The sequence below is a fragment of the Schistocerca piceifrons genome, chromosome 7 (genome assembly GCF_021461385.2).
Source record: "Schistocerca piceifrons isolate TAMUIC-IGC-003096 chromosome 7, iqSchPice1.1, whole genome shotgun sequence".
Taxonomy (NCBI): domain Eukaryota; kingdom Metazoa; phylum Arthropoda; class Insecta; order Orthoptera; family Acrididae; genus Schistocerca; species Schistocerca piceifrons.
In genome coordinates this window covers 405147015-405167853 of record NC_060144.1, presented here as the reverse complement: position 1 = coordinate 405167853, position 20839 = coordinate 405147015, and the positions used below count along the sequence as shown (strand labels likewise).

The following is a 20839-nucleotide window of genomic DNA, read 5'->3' as shown; positions in this document are numbered from 1 at the left end:
AGAGGGAGAAAGTTATGTTAGGAGATAACTTTTCAAGTCATATTTCGCTGCGACCAATTGACGACTGTGAGAAAAATAAATTCTCTTATTTTGTTGCCACCAAACAGTACTCATATATTACAGCCATTAGACTTAGGTTTCTTCAGACCTTTAAAAGCTACTTGGCAGGCAGTGCTTATGCAATGGAAGAAAAGGTCCCAAGGGCCAGTATCAAAAGATGCTTTCCCCTCACTTTTGAAGGAGACACTTAAAAAAGTATCAGCAACTGAAGAAGATAATATAAGAAGCGCATTCTGTGCAGTGGGATTAATTCCATTTGACCCTGAAAGAGTCCTCAAAAATTGCCTGAGGGAGATAATTCTCAAAACAACTCTTTAGAAGGCTGGTCTTCGAGCTTTGAAGATATGCTTCAGAATGTTCAATATGGAATGAAAAATAACAGAAGTGTCCAATGAAAGCGAAAATTGGATGTTGTCCCAGGAAAATCCATTTCAGGCATTGATATGATTAAGAGAGAATATGCTGGCTCAGTGTCTGAATTGCTTGTGAATAATGATGCAATATCCACTGGTGGCAAAAGCAACAGAACAGAGGAAACACTTCTGGGAGTGGAGGCTTTTATTCTTGTGGTTTATCCACACATGACGGGGAGGTGGGGGGGGGGGGGGCAGCAAAATAGGCAGTTTGTCACAATCACAACAGAAGTGGGTGCAAAGGAAATGGAAGTGAGATTTCTGCATCCACACCAAGGCAGCAAATCTCTGTTTATTTTTCCTGTCATTCCAGATGATTACACTGTTAACAAAAGCCAAATTGAAAGAGTGTGGCTAACTCCAAGAGAAGAAAAGGGGAAGTTTTCTTTCACTCAGAACATATTGTAGGTTTTTATTGATTTGATGTGTTAGTAGACAGTCTTTATTAATGAAATATTTTGTAAATATGTCTGTGAAAGTTTTCTAAATGTGTGTCAAATGTTTACTGAAGATGTATAGAATATTTTGTAACCATCTGCAGAAAATGTTTTCTAAACATGTTCCTAATTATGTGTATTTTTTAAGAAGATAGTCACTGTCTGAAATTACCCCATTAGAGGGTAATATGGACCTTTGCGTGAAAATTCAATGAATGTCTGAAATTACATCATCAAAGGGGTAACATCAGACAGTTTTTATTTGTTAGATTCTGACTCACCAAAAAATATTTTTGGCTAAGGTTCTTTGATCATATTATCTTCCAACATCATCCATAATATCTTGCACTTTTTGTCACGAGAATCTAATGTTCTTTACGAAGTTAACTTAAAGAATATGAAAATTCCATCCGATCTTACCCCACCTACCAGTATTATTAAGACAAATCCTTTTTCAATTAAGTGCTAGTATAAGTAATAACTAGCTAGGTAGACGATTTTGATAAGTTTACTCATGTCATGCAAAACCAAAACCTCTAAAGATCTTTGAGAACTTTATGACAATTTGTTGGGTGATATTTTACTATAAAATTCACTGAATGGTTCTCCCATAGCTAACTGTATGCTTGTCTCAGCTCCAGTCACACAGCATTTGCAGATAGATGAAACCCAAGTGTCAGTGACAAATATTTTACGGCTTACATATGGACACTCTATCTTTGTTATTGAACCATACCGTATTTACTCGAATCTAAGCCGCACTTTATTTCCGGTTTTTGTAATCCAAAAAACCGCCTGCGGCTTAGAATCGAGTGCAAAGTAGGCGGAAGTTCTGAAAAATGTTGGTAGGTGCCGCCACAACTAACTTCTGCCGTCGAATATATGTAGCGCTACACAGGCATGCTTTGCTAGCACAAAGATAAATACTGGCTCCAAAACCTCTGCGTCAGTAAATAAATTAAAAAACGGTGGAAGACGAGCTTTTTTCTCCGCCCCGAGTTTCGACCACTGCATTTTCATACATTATCCAACGAAGTAAATACAAATTCCGTATTGTTCATCTTCGAATGTAACAGCATTTCAATGGGCTATGAAAATCCGACTGGCAAGACTGGGATGTTTGTCAATATGGCCAACTCTATGTTCTGAATTTTTTCCTACCTGTGAGAAGAGATGATTGCTAATAGGAACTTTTATGAATTGTGAATCACATGCAGTATTCTCAGATTAATACGAATATAAACATTTTGCCATGTATTCTTTCGTGTTTGCTGCTATGTCATTTAAATCCTGTCTGCCTAATAAACTACGAAACTAGTGTGAGACAACAGCAAACGCGGAAGAATATACATACCATGTCATGTTTATATTCGTATTATTCTTATGCCTAATAGTGATACAGTCAGAAATGAAGCACGGCACTTGACTAGATTTTTAAATCTAAGATGACTCTAATTTCTATGCAGAATGTAATGTACTAAAGAGGCGTCTGCAAAGATTTTCAAACGGAGAAAAATTTTCGCTAAACTCTCGTTCAGAACACCATCTGTCATACGCAGTCTATTATTTGGTTCTTGTTGATCATTATAATAGAAAGCAGCAGTGTAACTAACAACAAATAGCAGTCTCTTGCTATTGTTTCGCTAATGTGACGATTCTTCTCTCTCTCTCTCTCTCTCTCTCTCTCTCTCTCTCTCTCTCTCACGGCGGTAGCGCGCACACAAAAGCAAGCCATGCCGCGAGCGGCGATAGGCCGTAAATACTCATTATCAGAATGCGACAAACAATGCAGGACACAGTACAGTAATGCATTTTCTGCTTAGAGTGACGTAAACACTTATAACAAAGAGAACGGAACTTATCAGATCAAAGAAAAATAAGCAATCAATTCAAACCAGACGAAGCGCGTGAAAAAGGAAGGGTACCTGTATAAATGCGGACGGAGCGCCTGACGCATAGCAATGGCTACCTGGTAAAGCTTAACTGCTAAGCTTACGACTCGAACCAAACTACTGTAGCTGTATCGTCATTCATTCGACCTAAATTGTGTCTCATATTACAATGGACCAACTTTGTTTCGATTTGGAGGTGCGGCCTAAAACTTCTCTCTCCCCTTGAATTTCGAGTCTCAAAATTCAGGTGCGGCTTAGATTCGGGACATTTTTTTTTTCCTTGATTTCAAGTTTCATTTTTCAGATGCGGCTTAGATTCGAGTGCTGCTTAGATTCGAGTAAATACGGTAGTTGTTCATTCCAAACCTATCTATCTCTTGCTACATTTACTATGTAATGCATTTACTATCTCCATCACATTTTCCTTGTCAGGTCTGAGTGTCCAGGTAATTAGCAACCATTATCTTGTTAAATTACTATGAAGAAATATTACTCTATGTATTTAAAATTACAAACACAATAATAGCATTACAATTACTGGTACCGTCCTCCAAGTTTACAAAATTGTTTAATTTTGTGTATGTTTGTTGGCAAAGGTTCAAGATTTTATGCTACTCTATTACAGGCAAAATGAAATCTTCCTGGTGGCTGATGGAAATAAACAATTGGTCACTTTTTTCTGGTATTTCTTTAGTATTTTCTCTCTCTATGGTCTGTATGCATCAGTATTCAGGCTTGAGTGAAATAATCAATGACATTGAGAGTTGTGGAGTGAGGGAACTCTGACAATGGGACGCACCTGACTGCCTTTATGTGAGTCAAGGTTTAAGTAAATGAATGGTTTATGGAACAGCTACTACTCTTGGGGTCAACAAATGGTAAGCTCTGATGATAGATTAGTAATACTTGAAGAAGAGTTATTTAAGATGAAGCTTGATTTTTATCTGAGCTATAGCAAGAAAACAAAGAACATAGAAAATTTAAAAAAGAACACACTTTATTACAGGGAAAAAGAGCATTGGGAAAATTGTAATGTAGGCTTCATTATAAAAAAGATAAGTGAAAAGAATATCATAGATATTGAAGGAATCTTAGACAGAAAAAGTGGAATTGTTTTAAAAACAAATGAAAGATATTCCTTTGAAATCATTCAAAATGTAGCATCCATAAGCTCACATTCTGATGGGGTGGTAATACACCTCTGAAAAGAGTTATAGAATCTGATCAATAACAGCAAACTCCAGCAAAAGATGATAATGGGTAATTTAAGTGCAAAAGTGAGACAAAAGCTAAAGACTAATTCTTTACTGGAAAACTTTGGGTGTATGATAGTCATTCATTAGTAGAACTTGCTGAGAACAAAAGGTTTGTATTTGGTAAACAGTAATTACAATTAAACTGCTTGTGTTTGCCAAGTGATGATGAAATATTACAAGAGACCACAGATTTGTAAGATACAGAGTCAAAACAGATACAAAGTTAGAAATAAGCAGACTAATCAGGCAAGAAGTGATAAATGTAGATTATCTGAATGTGTTTAAGGATAAAGGAGGTGTAACAGATTCTATTATATGACAACACAGATAGATAAAGTAAAAATTGAGTGTTTTGAAAGGTAACACCAAATAAGAAGTTTAAAGTCATTTGAGGTACAAAGGAAAAAAAATAGTCTAGGAGGTAAAGATGTTTTAATATGAATCATTAAAACTGGAAGAAAAGTCATACAAAAGGAACTTGCAAAATTATTTACAGAATTCCTACGTATTAAGAAAACTCCTCCAAACTGGAACATGCTAAAATATTTTTGTTCTATTTCACATGAAAGGAGACTAACATGACAGGCAAAACAGTAGACATATCAGCCATCTCTTCTTAATTTAGACAACGGTTGCTATAGTTACCTTCATCCATTTGATTTTAATCAAGCAAAAGAATAAGATCTATTAATACAATATTGGGAAGTCCCTAGAAGATTACAAGTGTGGAAGGAGTAAAAGTAACCATTCACCATACTGTTAAAGCACTGATAAACCAAGATGCATGTAAAGAAGACAGAAATTCTTGCTAACCATTCTGGCAGAGTCCTTTCACAAAGTTAATGGACTAACAATATGTGTATGTACACAAACAATTGTAGACTGGGTGTAACAGAAGGCATGGTGTTGGGGAGAGCAGTGGATGTGGGATGGAGGCTAGCAGAGACTGAGGCGAGGAGGGCAGCAGGACTGGAGCATGTTTTGGCCACACTTAGATGAAGGCCATTCATTTGGTTGGACAGAGGATTGGTCGTCATGTCCCAAGCAATTTGGCACAAATGTTTTGGTTTCCTCTTTATGCTTTTCAGTCTTTGAGGAACCCAGTGGGCACAAACCCATGAATCTGCTAACCTGTGAAAAATTGTGTCAGCACTACAAAGAGAGATGTGAAGTGAAGATATAGTTGCTTGATTGTTATTTGTCAATCCTCTGAAATAAGAGTGTGTGCACACTGCAGCCATCACAGCTGTGTGCAGCTGGATTGCACAAGGAAGATCAAACAGATTTCTTTCTCCTCGTTCTGTTGACAACAGATGCTTCGCCCAGCTTCTATTCACTGCCTGGTGTTTTTAGACAGTCTGTTAATATTTGTGATGGTGTGGTTTTCCACCAAAAGAAATTCAATAAATGATCATTATTTTGAATGCACCTCAGTTGCAACTGCTGTTTTGAACACTTGTTACAGTGCTGCAATCTACCAGGAGTTACTGGAAATACATGGGATGACATGGGTATGTTTAAGGCTGTTGCAAGCAAAATCATGCTTTTTACTGAACCAAAACTGGCTGAGGGATGCCGTACAAACACTGTTTGAAAGAAAGCAAACATTGTTGCACTTCTGAAAGCAGACATGGAAGTTGAAGATCTGAAAGGTTATCAGTCATTATCTCTCCTAAAAAAATATAAGCAAAGTTGATATTAAACTGAATGAAGGCTTATATCAGAGAGAAAAATATTACATCTCACATCTTAACTATAACTCAACATACTAAGGGTGAATATAACAATTGAGTAGTTATGGGCATGGTATCACACCATTTACAAAGCTATGAGCTGGATGTGACATTGTCTGCCACAAACTGCAGGGGAAGAGCAGCTATGAGATGACCCAGGATCTTATGGTAATTACAACCATAAAAGTCACCTCAAAAATTATTCCTGTGATGGATTTCAGAGAAGTACAAATTAAATCAGCTAATAAAGTATAACAAAAAAAATTTCTATTAGCTGAAAATCTTGATCAATATAAAACGTAAATCAAAAACTAAAACACTGTTTAATGAAAACCCAATGAAAGCTACAGTTTGTAATTTTCCCCTTCATTTCAGGCAAGACTCAAGGAGGCCAACAGCCACATAGAAAGAATAATAATGAAGCAATGTTCCAATACAAATTACCTAGAAGTAACTCTTCAAAAGCATTGCTTTAATACCAATTAAAAAGTCAATGTTAGGAATAATATGTTATGAAATTCAACCTGCATGACCTGGAGATGCCACTATTCATTTATGACAACTGCTGTGAGCAAAGTACTTCTCCACTGAGGAATATTTTAGGTACACAAGGAAATCTACACAAGCCATGAAAATCATCTGCCCTCAATGAAAGTTAACTACTAATAATTGACAGCCTAAAACCAACAATGGAAAAACTTTTTACATGGCTTGTCTCACACCTCCAAGTGGCAGCTTATAAGGGAGTGTGTTATGTTGTCTGTCTCCCAATACGACAACTGATCCATGGTTCACAGACCACCACTCAGCAACTGAAATCCAGGAAAAACTTCTTGAATTTCACTGTAGAGTTCAAGGAACAAGCAATTCCTTGGCTGTGAGGCTGGACAAAATTGAAAGACTATCACTGGATTTCAGCGTCCCAAAAGTTCGCATCTGGATACCAAGAGATGTATTGTCCAGGGAAGATCAGAATATACTTTGGATTAGTGTTGTTAAGCATAATGAAAACCTTTTCAACTTATTTTATTAGACTTCCCAAGACCATGTGAATGTCATAGGACACAGTTCCACAAATGAATTCCTGTTTCCAGTGCCATGTGAAGACCTCCTGGAAAGACTTTGTATCAGCATGATCAAATGGAATAGATGTGACAAATTTCTCGGCTGTGACTGTTTAGCAATTTCAACTCATTTTGTTCCATTTCACCCAAAATAGATAGTGTGTTTTAAAGTGATAACAACATTGTAGGAATACAGTAACTCATACAAGGGTCATAACAGCTGTTACTTCTAACCATGATCAACAATTTAACAAGGAAGGTGATAAAATTATTGTGAAACACTATTACCCCATGTTACATGTTGTGGAGCACAGACAAATTTGTCATAAGCTAAGGTGAATATAAAGTAATATGTAGTGCAGTATAGATGGAAAGAATGTTCTGTTTCTCAAGCCATAACCCTTCTAACGCAGCTCCCCTGGCAATTCATATCTGCGGAATTAACAAGTCTCATTGGCATACAACTATCTGATTATTTCACAATGAAATACATCACAGGGGCAGATATGCTGGTGTGAGTACAGATGGAGTTGACATTATGGATACACAATGGCTGCATATTGTATGGCTCTTATGGTTGAATAAAACACCAGTTTTGTGTAACTTTTGCAAAAGCTACTAAAATTATCATCTGCTCCGTAAGAGATTTTTCCAGTTCACTATAATCTCAGTCACGAGTTTGTGAACTTGAGGAAATGATAGGAAAAGTAATAATTAAATATTTTCCATGTATACTTAGGTCAAAGCCATTGCTAAAGGGTAGGAAAGCAGGAAATCAAGGCAGGTCTGTAGACAGAAATTTTCTTTCACAACCTGTGGAACTAAATTAAAAAGATTTATTTATGAGCATTACTGGCAGATTAGTTGCATAACAGAGAGAGAGAGAGAGAGAGAGAGAGAGAGAGAGAGAGAGAGAGAGAGAGAGAGAGAGAGACTTGGTTTAGCTTCTCTCAATGACATTACACACTACACAATCATTTTAAATTCAGCATTATAAGCTGAAGAGGTGTGCTTTGGAAGTGCCTGGCTGAATTCAGAGTTCTAACAATGAAAGCAAAGTGGAATATAGCAAGGTACAAAAACGAGCTAACAAGCAGCTTATGGGCTGGCTTTCTTCAGTTTCCTTCATACTAAGGGATTTGAAGGTTCATGAGAAGCTAGCCTGAGGACTAGTAATTACAAAGGTGTTGGTTCTATCCTTGCTAATAGCAACCCCCCTCCCCCCTCCCCCTCCACTTCGCATTCTATATTTACTATCATGTGGAAATGTTTAAGTAACAAATATTGAACCATAATTTTTATATTTTAGTTATTAATCACTTTAGGATAATTTAAAATTTGATAGAAGCATTTGAAATGCCTCAGTGTTAAATGAAAAAATTATATCCATCAATAATGCCCATGAGTTTATGGAAACTGCTGGGGAAACAGAAAACTTGATATCACCTAATAAAAACATGTTGTTTAAATGCAAGAAATTTGCGGCAATTCATTCCATGCACAGACATTTGCGCAGATATCTGTGCAGACAAATTGTTGCTTGTGGGTGGGCCTTAAAAGTTTCCAGGGGTTACAGGAGAAAACAAAGAAAATACAAGCACAAAATTGACTTAAGAATGAAGAGAACAACACAGGAAAATAACGAAAAACTGTTGGGAAGAAAAATGGAAAAAAGAAAAAAGGCGCAAGTTACTTCATTTGGTCCTCGAGAGGCCAAACCAACTTTTTAAAAAACTGTTCAGTTCTAAAAATAAAATATTTTTGTATTTTCTATTAAATGTTTCACATTTTTTGCAACAAATTTTAATTTATTGTGAACATTTACATTTTCACATGATTAGTCATTAAAATATAAAAGATATCATTTTTGCTAACTATTATGGTACAATATATGTTAATTAATGTTTCCACTTGTTAGTAAACATACATTTGGTTTATAGCCATAAGGTCGTAATCCAAGGCATAATTCTCTGCCAAAGGTTTTGTCTTCCACTGCTGGAGACTTCATCACATGCTTTTATGAGTCAAAAAGCTGTTACAAACTCAAACAAGATCAGCAAGCTGAGCTGTTTATATGTATTACTGAATGGTTTATATGTATCCATGCAACGGTTGGTTGGTGATCTCAGCAGACCTCTGCCTATTATCGTGGAGTCACGCCAGCTAATGCTACAGAGGTTGTAGTGGGGAAGATTTGGCACTGTCTGTTTGCTTCAGCAGTAGGGCCCACAACTTGCTTAATTTCAATCCTTCTCCTTCTATTGGAATTCTTTTTATGCTTTAGAACTTTAATGGCCTCTCTGTTCATTATAGGATAGTAATTATTAGATCTTTCTAAAACCACGGTGTCAGAGAAACGAATTTGGAGGTTTCCTGGTCCTACCGTGTGATCTGCTATTGCTGATTGAGCTGTCTCACCTAAGTGACAACTGCTTTTGGGTTCTTCGAGGCAGGCGTTAATACTTCTTTTTGTAGTTCCTACGTACACTTTGCCGCAATTGCAATGGGTTTTACATACTTCTCCTGTGGTGAGCAGTGGGTGTAGGTCCTCTGCAGTGTAAAAATATTCACGCAACTTTCTCGTTGGTTTCAACACTTACCAATATTGTGTTTTCCAAGTGCTTTGCTGATATTAACTGCCACACTTTTTTTTACAAGAGGAAGGAAAACTCTCCCTTTAATTGGTTCTTTTCCATTGGGAACTCTAGACCTTTTAGGATACAGCACCCTATTTATCTCTTTGTTGGAGTAGCCATTTCTTCTGAACGCCATTCTTAAATGATTGAGTCAGTGCTCCAAATACTTTGATCACAGATTCCTTTAGCCCAGGCTACTGATGTTTTGATTACTCCCTTTTCCACTTGGGATGGGGTTGGAAGTTTTGTGGAGGTACCTGTCTGAGTGAGTTGGCTTTCTTTTGTAAATCCTTATCGCCAGTTTTGTAAAGGCCTCATCGCTATTGCTGTGCAGGCTGAGTTGGCATTATTGTTATGGTAGGCTGAGTTTGTGAGATCATGAAACGGCTTCTGATGCAGTACATCACCAAGGCAATTCCTCCCTGCCACTATATAACACAAAAAAGGCCCTCAATGGCTAAGTGCTAATAATCGTAGGTATACTTCATAGTACATAGCAAATGCAATTTACAACCACTGTCTGTTCACTTCTAAGACTTCACTAAATGACGTTTCCTGTCTAAGTCTGCTCTGGATGATGATCTATAACCAAGTGGACAAGAGCGGCTCTTCTATCCTCCGAGTAGGCTTCTGTCCATTGTCATCTAGTCATTGGGGGATTGCACTCGGCCGGCAATTGGCCAAGGCGAAGTCGATATCTTCATTCTCAGCACCGCACGTGGCAATGGTTGAACTCGTGCAAGTGGCAAGTCTCTATGGCACTGGCACCAGCTGACATCTTTGCGCCTGTGGTGCTTTTCCCTTGGCTGTATCTCATTTGGACAAGACAGCATTTTCCGTAGTCTTTACGCAGCCAAGTGTAAATAGGAACTACAAAAAGAAGCATTAACACCTACCTCCAGGGACACAAGAGAAATTGTCGCCTGGGAAAGACAGATAATTCAACAGAAGCAGACCATGCACTAGGACTGGTAAACCATGAAATTCGTTTCTCTGACACTGTGGTTTTAGCAAGATCTAGTAATTACTAGGATAGGATGTACAGAGATGCCATATAAATTCTAAAGTACAGAAACAATTTCAATAGAAGACGAAAGCTGTGGGCCTTACTGCTGAAGTAAATAAACAGCACCAACTCTTCCCCACTACACCCTTTATAGCATACATCAGCACAAGTCCGCAATTGTAGACAGCAGTCTGATGACATCACAAACTGACCACTGCATGGATATATACAAACAATTCAGCTAGCCAAGCTTGGTTAAGTTTGTAACAGCTTTCCAACTCATTAAAGTCTCTCATGAAGACTCCAGCAGTGAAAGACGAAATGTTAGGCATCTAATTTTGCCTTGTACCATGGCCTTATGCCCGTATATCCAATACTGCAAACACTGGCCATGAAAGCCTGTACTATATGAGTAAATATATAATTTACATATGATGAAATAAAGAAAAAAGAATATTGTTTGCTAGTAATGAGTATCAAACCAAGTAGCAATGATCAAACCAACAACTTGACAATAACTCGACTTTTACGTTACCCGCTCATCCATAGGCCATTTCGTTTTTAAAAGTTATGTACTTAATGGCAGTTGGAAATCTTCTAATCTTTAAAGGCAATTTTTTTAAGGTTTTTCAAGAATTGTGTCTAACTGCTTTAGGAAACTGATGTAGCATTCTCTCCAAATCATCAAGTATGAGGAAAATCAAAGAGGGCCAGTCTGTAAAGTTCCATTGAAAGCAATATCTTACATGCCTTTGGAGATAGGTTTCACTCACTTTCAGGATCTTTGAGGCAGTATATTTTTCAGATCCCTTTTTCCCCTCTTATGAACTATGAAGGAACTAAAAAACTACAGTTAAAACAATTATGCCACCAAAATGACAGACAGTTGCACTATAGTTTTTGTAACAAAATCAAGCTTTCAGAATGAATGAGGATTTTGTTTTCAGCCTAAATGTGCTCATTTCAGAAGCCTGCAACAAAAATCAAGTATATGCCTAGAAACACACTTGACTATACATGTTGGATACATGGGATTGCCAGAAATAGTCTACAAACCTTGTAAGGGCTTTGCAGCGTAGGTTGAGCCCAGAAATAATTGTTAAGAAATAAATTTGATACAGCATTGAAGTTAACCAATTAGTCCATTATGCACACAAATTCAAGTGGTCCATGAGAGAGAGAGAGAGAGAGAGAGAGAGAGAGAGAGAGAGAGAGAGAGAGAGAGAGAGAGAGAGTTACTTTTAGGGATTCAGGATTTCTTTACTGGAAGTTGTTTTCATAGCATAAATGATAGCGCACAAGACTGATCAGCCTTTGTTTTGGGTTCAATCATTACTAGTGTCCCATGTCCAATTTTTTATTACACTCTTGGAACATGTATGGTGACACAGTCTCTGGTGGGCCACTTTAATTTGCATGTGCAACAGCCTGATTGGCTGACTTCAGTGCTAATTATCTCAGAAATGGTACAACATATTGAATAGTTTTCTTAACAAATGTTTCTCAGCGCTACCTGCCCTGCAACACCCTCACAACTTTTCAGACTGTTTCTGATCACCCTGAACAAGTATGTAAAGGATCTGGCAAGGATTTTCCCCCACCCCACAAAAAAAGGTGAATATTTGTCTTTTCTCGTATCTGGTTGTATCCATCTTGCAGTTGCCACTATTGTAATATTCTGAGAACAACATGTTATTAACAACCACCCATGATGTAATAACTGGAACATTCATAAATAGCAGCCATGAACAGATAATTAATGTCTCACACACAACAACATAATGCACTTATGATCTACGGAACACCACCAGATGTACTAACCATATGTACAGTTTATAGATTTAAGGGAAGCATATGGACAATTTAATTACCAACTGCTCAACTTTTCCCACAAACTTGTTTCGCATATCTTATTCTTATCCACCACAATACCAATTTCTACTCATACAAAATGGCTACAATAATAATTTTTGTACCAAAAAGTATTCACATGTTTCAAAGTAACTTACTTCCAACATTAAGAGTTACTTTTAGGGATTCAGGATTTCTTTACTGGAAGCATCGCATCTATTACTCTATTCCTACCTCATAACATACGTTCAAGACTTTCAAACATACTTTTTCCGAGGGAGAGAGGGGGGGGGGGGGGGGGGCATAGAAGTTCGATATCTGAGCTGCTATCATCAAAACCCAATTTATGTGCTTACTAACTGCTCTTTATATATGCATGGTGAGCAATTATCATGCCCATACAACCGTTTAAATAGACCCAAGATTTTCTCCACCACTATCACAGCACTGTCAGCCCCTTTACCAGGAAAACAGCTGAGACACACACAGACAAACAGACTGGGGAAACAGAAAATTCTACTAAACACTCTCTTGATCTGTAATGGTCATTGGTTGGTGCACCCCCCCCCCCCCCCTCTCTCTCTTTTCTATTGGTCACCTTCTTCCTTTCTTTTTGTAGCCTCTGAAGAGGAAACTCAAGAGAGAACAGTAATATTATATTACTATTAAATTTACTGCAAAAATGGTTTGTAACAGAGTTTCATCTATTGTTCAGTAGCCTGAGCATTCATTTTTGACATTGGCATTTAATTTTTTCATATTTTAGTATTCTTTGCAAAAGGGAATACAAACTGATATAACACAAACTCCTATGTACATGCAAGTGTGTTTAAGATATTGCCCTTAATATTAAATTATGCAGATATTTTAATTTCTTTTATGGGTTAGATAACTTACCTTCCACTGTTAAAGAACTGTGTTTCATTGCAGTTGACCCCTGCTGTGGGATTGGCGAAATTGTTATAGCACCTTTTCCTGTTTTGAAGTTCAAAGTCTCAATCTCCGCCATTGTACTATCACGAAAAATGTGTTTTTGAAACTCTTCTTGGAAACCACTAAACAAAATGTTTGTTTTTCCAAATTCACTTGAAGACTTTGGTGATGAACGGGCACTCACTATATTAGCATCTTCAGATTCTACAACAGTTTTTAAATGTGAAGATTTTGTATTACTTACAGGATGCACTGAGACAGCAGAGTTTCTCGGTTGAGTGTATTTTTCTGCAGTCTGACTGGTATCTTCACCACTCATATTCTGTAACTCAACAATTGATTTCATGACACGACTAATTTCTTTGCCTATTTCTATATCAGCAGCAGACTGCTTGGACTCACTATTTACAATTGCATCATCCAATTTCTTGTCACCATCATTGCTTCTCTTAATTTCCATATCTGTTTCTTCTTTGTCCTGGACATTTGTATCCAGTTCCCTTTTAGATGCTTGTGAAAGGGTAAAGCCATCAGCACTAGGTGTGACCCCCAAATGTTTCCCTTCAATACTATGTAGCTCTTTTGTACTCTGATTGGAAGTGTTTACTGGAGAATCACTTATCATTTGGTTTATAATGTCAGCAGCTGCAGCAGATTCTTCGCACAACTGCTTGTCTGAATTCTTTGTAAAGATTTTTGATGCTTGAGATTTCAGTTCTGCTGCAGAATGAATGGGTTCAAGACTTGCAGATGGGAGCTCTTTTGGAATACCTTTCTTTCTTTTTCTTATTTCAGTCTTCATTTTGGTATGAGTAATGTTACGCATATCGTCCGATCTAAAATTTTCACTCTTCTGATTATCATATGCGATGGAATTATCATTTATTATTTCAATTACTTCTATACCCTCCTCTTCAAGATTGCCGGGTAAAGTAAGGTTGCCAACGTTGATAGGTGACCTTGTCCTCTCCTTTGTGGCATCTTGGAGAATTCTTTGCTTCAGGCTTATAACAGCTTTCGTGTTGCCTATAGTGTTGGAAGATTGTACTGAGGAAGAAATAGCTGGAGTGACACTAATGCAGTCTGGTAAATTAGCTAGAGAAAGTGCAGGAGACTTCTGAGAGACAACAGTCTGGGAAGAAACAGTAACAGGTATAATACTAATTTCAGAGTTTATTTTACCAGTACTGCTACTCACAGATGGAAGAGATTGCTTACCCCCACCACTGATAGTCAAATCCAAACCTTTGGAAGGAACTATATCTACACCACCTTTAGTCTTACACTGCACAACACTCGCTACTGATACTGAAGGTGATAGCCTTTCAGGAGTACATGTAGGGCTCTTTTTCCCAGAAACATTTTGTCTCATAAACACATCACTACCACCTTTCACTTTCACAGGGCTACTTGACAATAAATGAGGCACTCCTACTTTGTTACCACTAGATGCCTGGGAAGCACTACGAATACTGCTACCACTACTGGTGGAATTCACTGACAAGACACTTGTAGGATTAGTAAGAGTCTGATTAGCTGCTGGATTAGGTAACGCTGGGGTATTTTTAGGTCTAGGAACCACATTTCCTGCAGTACCATGATGAAACATTGCTGTGTTTAGTTCAGATTTCATTTTGACCACAGCTCCAGCCTGAGGCCTTACAGTGGGACCAGAATTTGGGTTTCCTGAAGTCTGCCCAACATTCTTCACTATTTTAAGTCCAGTACTGACGCTTGCTGAACCACCATTTGTATTGTGGTACGATGGTGTTGGCTGTGTCTGATTACCAGTTGATGGATAAGGTATTTTCCTTGGAAGAGCAACTGCCTTCTTCTTCTTCAGCCTAGAACACATGTACAAGGCTTTAATAAAAGTATATCAATAAACAAATCCCCCCTCTCCAACACATACAAACAAAATCACCTGACGAATTTACATAGGAGGAGTGACTGAATCCATTAACCAGAAACTATTTCTTAAAGCCATAAACAGCATAAGCAAGTAATCACACAATAGTGAAGTCTTAATACAAGGTGTACACACGCTGGGAAATCTGGGAAAAACCTGAGAACTTTTCCATCTGGAAAAAACTCAGAAATTTTTTAGACTACAAGGAATTGTTCATTGTTTTAGTTTTCAGTTAAATTTTTGTAATTTTGATTGGCAAAAACTGATAATTTAACAAGAATTTTACTTTAGCCCACTATTGCAGAATAATAGCACAGCAATAAAACAAATTAGAGAATAACACTGAAACAAAACTTTAGTTGCAAAGAAAAAGCAATATTAACAGCAACAAAACACAGTGCACCCAGACGTGTCTGCTGACAGCAATATGTGCTAGAGGCTTTATGGCGAAAACTATGCAATTCTTCGTAACAACAAACTACTTTTAACAAGTTTGACATCAAAACTGTTTACATTTCTAACAGGTCGTGGGAAAATTTTGTTAATGGTGGTTTGAGAAGCATTACTTTCAAAGTAGATTTTCTTTTACACAAAATGAATTATGTTATGTGTGAGAATGTGCAATTAATTTCTTAAATCACCGCGCATTTGACTCCCAGTCAAAACTTTAGAAAAAAAAAATGGGCCCAGACCACAAGCCATTTCATTATTTAAAATTTTACTGGCACATTAATGTTTGATATCTCCTGAGGTGGAAAAAAAAGGACACCCACACCAAGCTCCATGGTTAGTTTTTCATAGATTAAAAATCACAAAGTAACATTGAAAAGAGTATAATTATCCTTCAAATAGCAGAGTGAAGTGAGTTCATGAGCAATTTTATAATTATCCTTCAAATAGCAGAGTGAAGTGAGTTCATGAGCAATTTCAAATGTAATTGTTTTTCCATGGAAAAATACAAGTGCTCGAAGGAACATGTATTCAGCTAGGTGACCCACGAAATGTTTGGTGCGCAGCAGTGAAATTTATAATCATGTTTGTCAGAAATATTCAGCTGCTGCAATTTCGCAACCCACGGTTGCTTCCGGGATTCGAATGACTCCTTACCCTCTCCCTTAAAACCACATCCTTTCGTCTTTCCCTCTCCTTCCATCTTTCCTGAAGCAACTGTGGGTTGCTTTAAGCGCTGGCAGGTTGATAGACACACAAACAAACACAAACACAAAATTAAAGCTTTCGCAACCAACGGTTGCGTCATCAGGAGAGAGGGAAGGAGAGGGAAAGACGAAAGGATGTGGGTTTTAAGGGAGAGGGTAAGGAGTCATTCCAATCCCGGGAGCGGAAAGACTTACCTTAGGGGGAAAAAAGGACGGGTATACACTGGTGCGCGCGCGCCCACACACACACACACACACACACACACACACACACACAACACACAAGCAGACATTTCTAAAGGCCTTTACAAATGTCTGCTTGTGTCTGTGAATGTAATTAGTTTTTTGTTTCTGTGTGTGTTTGAATTACTTAATGGTGATGTTGCTATTGGCTGACTACATCATGTGTCCTACGCTCAGAATATCGGCTATCAAGGTTGGCGGGATTACGTGACATGAGTTACAATTGGCTGACAGAAGCACATTGCAATCTCGATGTACTTATACTTCTGTAATATGAAAATAGGCAGTGTACATCTTCGTGAGCACCAAATAGTTTCCAAAATGCCTTTTTTTTTTTTGTACTAGGTTTTATTTCCTAACGTGACAGTTAACTTCTACGCTGGTGTGTAAAACCTTTACCATTCAAAGGATAAGTTTCGCTGCTCCAATGATAAGTATATTGTCACTTAACGTGAAAAATATGTACTTTTACCAGAGAAAAAATTTGTTTTTTACAGAGAAATATCTGAGAATTTGTTTTTCTTGACCATGTAAACACACTGTAATAGTGTGACTGCAAATTTATTCCTACATTGGCTCAAACATGTGATCTGTGGAAGTCAAGTACATGCTTCTCTTCGTGAATAGGCATGCACAAGGTATTTCTTTAAATACAACAACTATATATCACTCTGAATATCCCCATTTATATGGCCCAAGGGCTTGCAGCATTACATGGGCTACACTGATTCTCCCAGCTCACATCACCCCCTTTCCTGAATTCCAACAGCCAAGTATTCTTGCATCCAACCAACCTCCTCAACTCAACCTCCATTAACAAACACCCTCCTTCCCCCTCCCCCTTCTGCATGCATGCGCGGACGCGCGCGCACACACACACACACACACACGCACACACACGCACGCACGCACGCACGCACGCACGCACACACACACTATGATGTAACTTACCGAACGAAAGCGATGGTATATTGATAGAGACACTAACAAACACAAACACACACACACAAAATTCAAGCTTTCGCAACCCACGGTTGCTTCATCAGGAAAGAGGGAAGGAGAGGAAAAGACGAAAGGATGTGGATTTTAAGGGGGAGGGTAAGGAGTCACTCCAATCCCGGGAACGGAAAGACTTACTTTAGGGGGAAAAAAGGACGGGTATACACTCGCGCACACACACACTTATCCATCCACACATATACAGACACAAGCAGACATATTCAAAGGAAAAGAGTTTGGGCAGAGATGTCAGTCGAGGCAGAAGTGCAGAGGCAAAGATGTTGTTGAATGACAGGTGAGGTATGAGTGGCGGCAACTTGAAATTAGCGGAGATTGAGGCCTGGTGGATAACGGGAAGAGAGGATATATTGAAGGGCAAGTTCCCATCTCCGGAGTTCGGATAGGTTGGTGTTAGTGGGAAGTATCCAGATAACCCGGACAGTGTAACACTGTGCCAAGATGTGCTGGCCGTGCACCAAGGCATGTTTAGCCACAGGGTGATCCTCATTACCAACAAACACTGTCTGCCTGTGTCCATTCATGCGAATGGACAGTTTGTTGCTGGTCATTCCCACATAGAAGGCTAGTGTATGCCTGTCCCTTTCCCCCCTAAGGTAAGTCTTTCCGCTCCCGGGATTGGAATGACTCCTTACCCCTTCCCTTAAAACCCACATCCTTTCATCTTTCCTTCTCCTCCCCTCTTTCCTGATGAAGCAACCGTGAGTTGTGAAAGCTTGAATTGTGTGTGTGTGTGTGTGTGTGTGTGTGTGTGTGTGTGTGTGTGTGTGTTTCTTAGTGTCATCTTAATCCCATTCGTCTTTCTCTTGTTCCTCCCCATCTCTTTTTCTCTTGGTTCTTAACTGCATTATTCATTCCACTTCAGCTTTCTTGTCCCATCAATAAATCCTTATTTCTTACTAATTTCTTCTTCTATCTCTGGGGTGAACCTAACACAATGCTTACTAATGTGCTATCTAAGACCTGCTACTCCCTCTCTAATGTTTACCCCTTCACCTTTGTCTCCTCTCATCCTCACTACAGCTAGGTCCATTTCATTCTGTGACCTGCCCTCCTTCCCTAACCCATCCCTCTTTCCTATCTTAAGAAGAAAAAAGAAACTAGGATTTCTGGAACTAGGACTGCAAACACAGGCATCACAGGCAGGGAATACAGTGACAGTTAAGAATTAATGTACAAATAAAATGCAAAAGGTTACATACTATTGAACTTTCACTAGTTTCACTTATCAAATATGAGCCTGTTCAGATATTCAATTCTTTGATAGCAGGTTTAAAGTCTGCTTGTCACCACTGTCAACATTAAGTGTGATCTTACTCTATCACGTTGTCATCTCAGCATATTTGAGAGAGTAACAGAAATGGAACTTCAATTTATTTTTAAAATTGCTTTTTTACACGCCTTTTCACTCCTTATGTAACAAGGAAGACAGAGAGAAAATTTTCTGCCTATTAAATCTGAAAAATGTTGACACCAATTATTTAGAATTAAATTATACAATTTTCATTTATTTGCACAACTGATTCATCATAGTCTTAGATTCATTTTCTTCCTTCTGTACAAATTGCTTCAGATTACTTAATTCACTGTGCAGGAGCTATTCTAAATTTACCACTATAAGAATCTATCTTAATTCTGATTTTTAAATATCGTTTCTTCTTTGATATTTTTTGTTTAATTATTTTCAAAATATGTTCCAGAATACACATATTCCATCAGCAAATATTCTGTTGAAAAGTAGAAAAATGTCATTTGACTGTTCTCAATCAGTAAATATGTTGAAAACATCAACATTCAATGTCAAATTATCTTCGATTTTCTAAATATTTTTAGTAATGTTCCTTTTTAATTCTAATTTATATCCTTTTTTCAATTTTGCTTTCTAATCTCTCTAGTCTATCCAAACAGTTTTATGTTGTGGGTAACAGCAGCTGAAGCAATCCAAACCAGTTCATCAAACTGTCTATCCAGTTCCTTCTCATCCCGTATGGTAAGTCTCCCCTGACCCGCGGTTCTGGGTGACTTTCCGAAAATCTACTCCTTTTCCAAGACCTCTTGATTCCTTTTCCTTCCCCCTTCTTCCTTCCCTTTCAACCCTTCTGCCTGAAGGAGGAGCCACTGGCTCCGAAAGCATGCCAGTCACAACAGTCTTTTATGTGTATGTTCTGTCGCCACTTGGTGAGTAGATTTTTCATCTATCCAATGAAATAATTTTGTCTATCCAGTTTATAATTCAATCTTAAACACTTACACACGCATGAACATTCTAATTCTCAGCGAATATGAATCTTGCATTTCTACAGGTAAATTTACTGTTACATATATTGTTTGTTAAATAATACGCTGTTTCCATGCCAATGGTTTTCCTTTAAGCATCGTACTTCTAGTCAATTTTATCATATGAGTAAGTTTCATTTAACCCACAAATTTGCAGCTAAGCAATCAAGACCTTAAAGGCAGGTGTCCACTAGCAAGTAATTTTCCGCAAGTTTACTTCTGCAAGTCACTTGGGCAAGCTTGTATCAGGAGCTTGCTGCAAGTACTTGCACTGTGTTTCCACCAAAGTTGTGTTGTGAGATCGGCAAGTTGAAGTCTACAGTGTCGTGTTACAAACAGAGCAGCTGCCACTGTCATTGTATTATTTTTATTGAAGAAAAATCACAACGAAAAATATAAAGTTAACAAAAGAGGATATGTTTGGGTGAAGAAATGGCTACAAGCTATCAAGAAACACTCTTAAATGAAATAAAATCAGATGACTACACTCAGATTAAAAACGTCCTGAAAATGTCATATGCTAGTATTGAGCATCTCTTTTCTATATTACAAGCATATATTCAAAAACAGGACACAAAAATGCACCAAGCTATATCCCTAAAGACGACCCTTCAATTACTCTTCAGTTTCTGCAAACAGTATTTATTACTTTTATTACCCAAGCAATGCATTTATGTTTCTGCTAATAATAATAATAATAATAATAATAATAATAATAATAATACAATAAAGACACCTATGTTACCATTCTACTTTCACTTCTGGTGAAACAAAGTAACCGGTAAATTTATTTAACACTTTCTTGGCTGTGATGGCCAATTATACAAGCTGTGTTTTTAAAGTGAGTACCATTTTGAACTCCTTCGCTGCAGTGGTTGGCATTTGGCGCAAACACACTGCCACTGCACTCTACTTTATTACAGAGTGATTCAGCATGTTTATGTTTGTTTGTAAG

General features: G+C 37.8%; 1 protein-coding gene across 2 annotated transcripts in view; it reads right to left on the bottom strand.

The window, feature by feature from the left end:
• The window catches only part of LOC124804750 (ubinuclein-1), a 353676-nt gene that overhangs the window by 40764 nt on the left and 292073 nt on the right, over positions 1-20839 (bottom strand). For both annotated transcript variants that reach the window (XM_047265054.1, XM_047265055.1), the window contains one exon: positions 13246-15125. In XM_047265054.1, the coding sequence (XP_047121010.1) occupies positions 13246-15125 (1880 nt within the window). The remainder of the gene's footprint in view (positions 1-13245; positions 15126-20839) is intronic.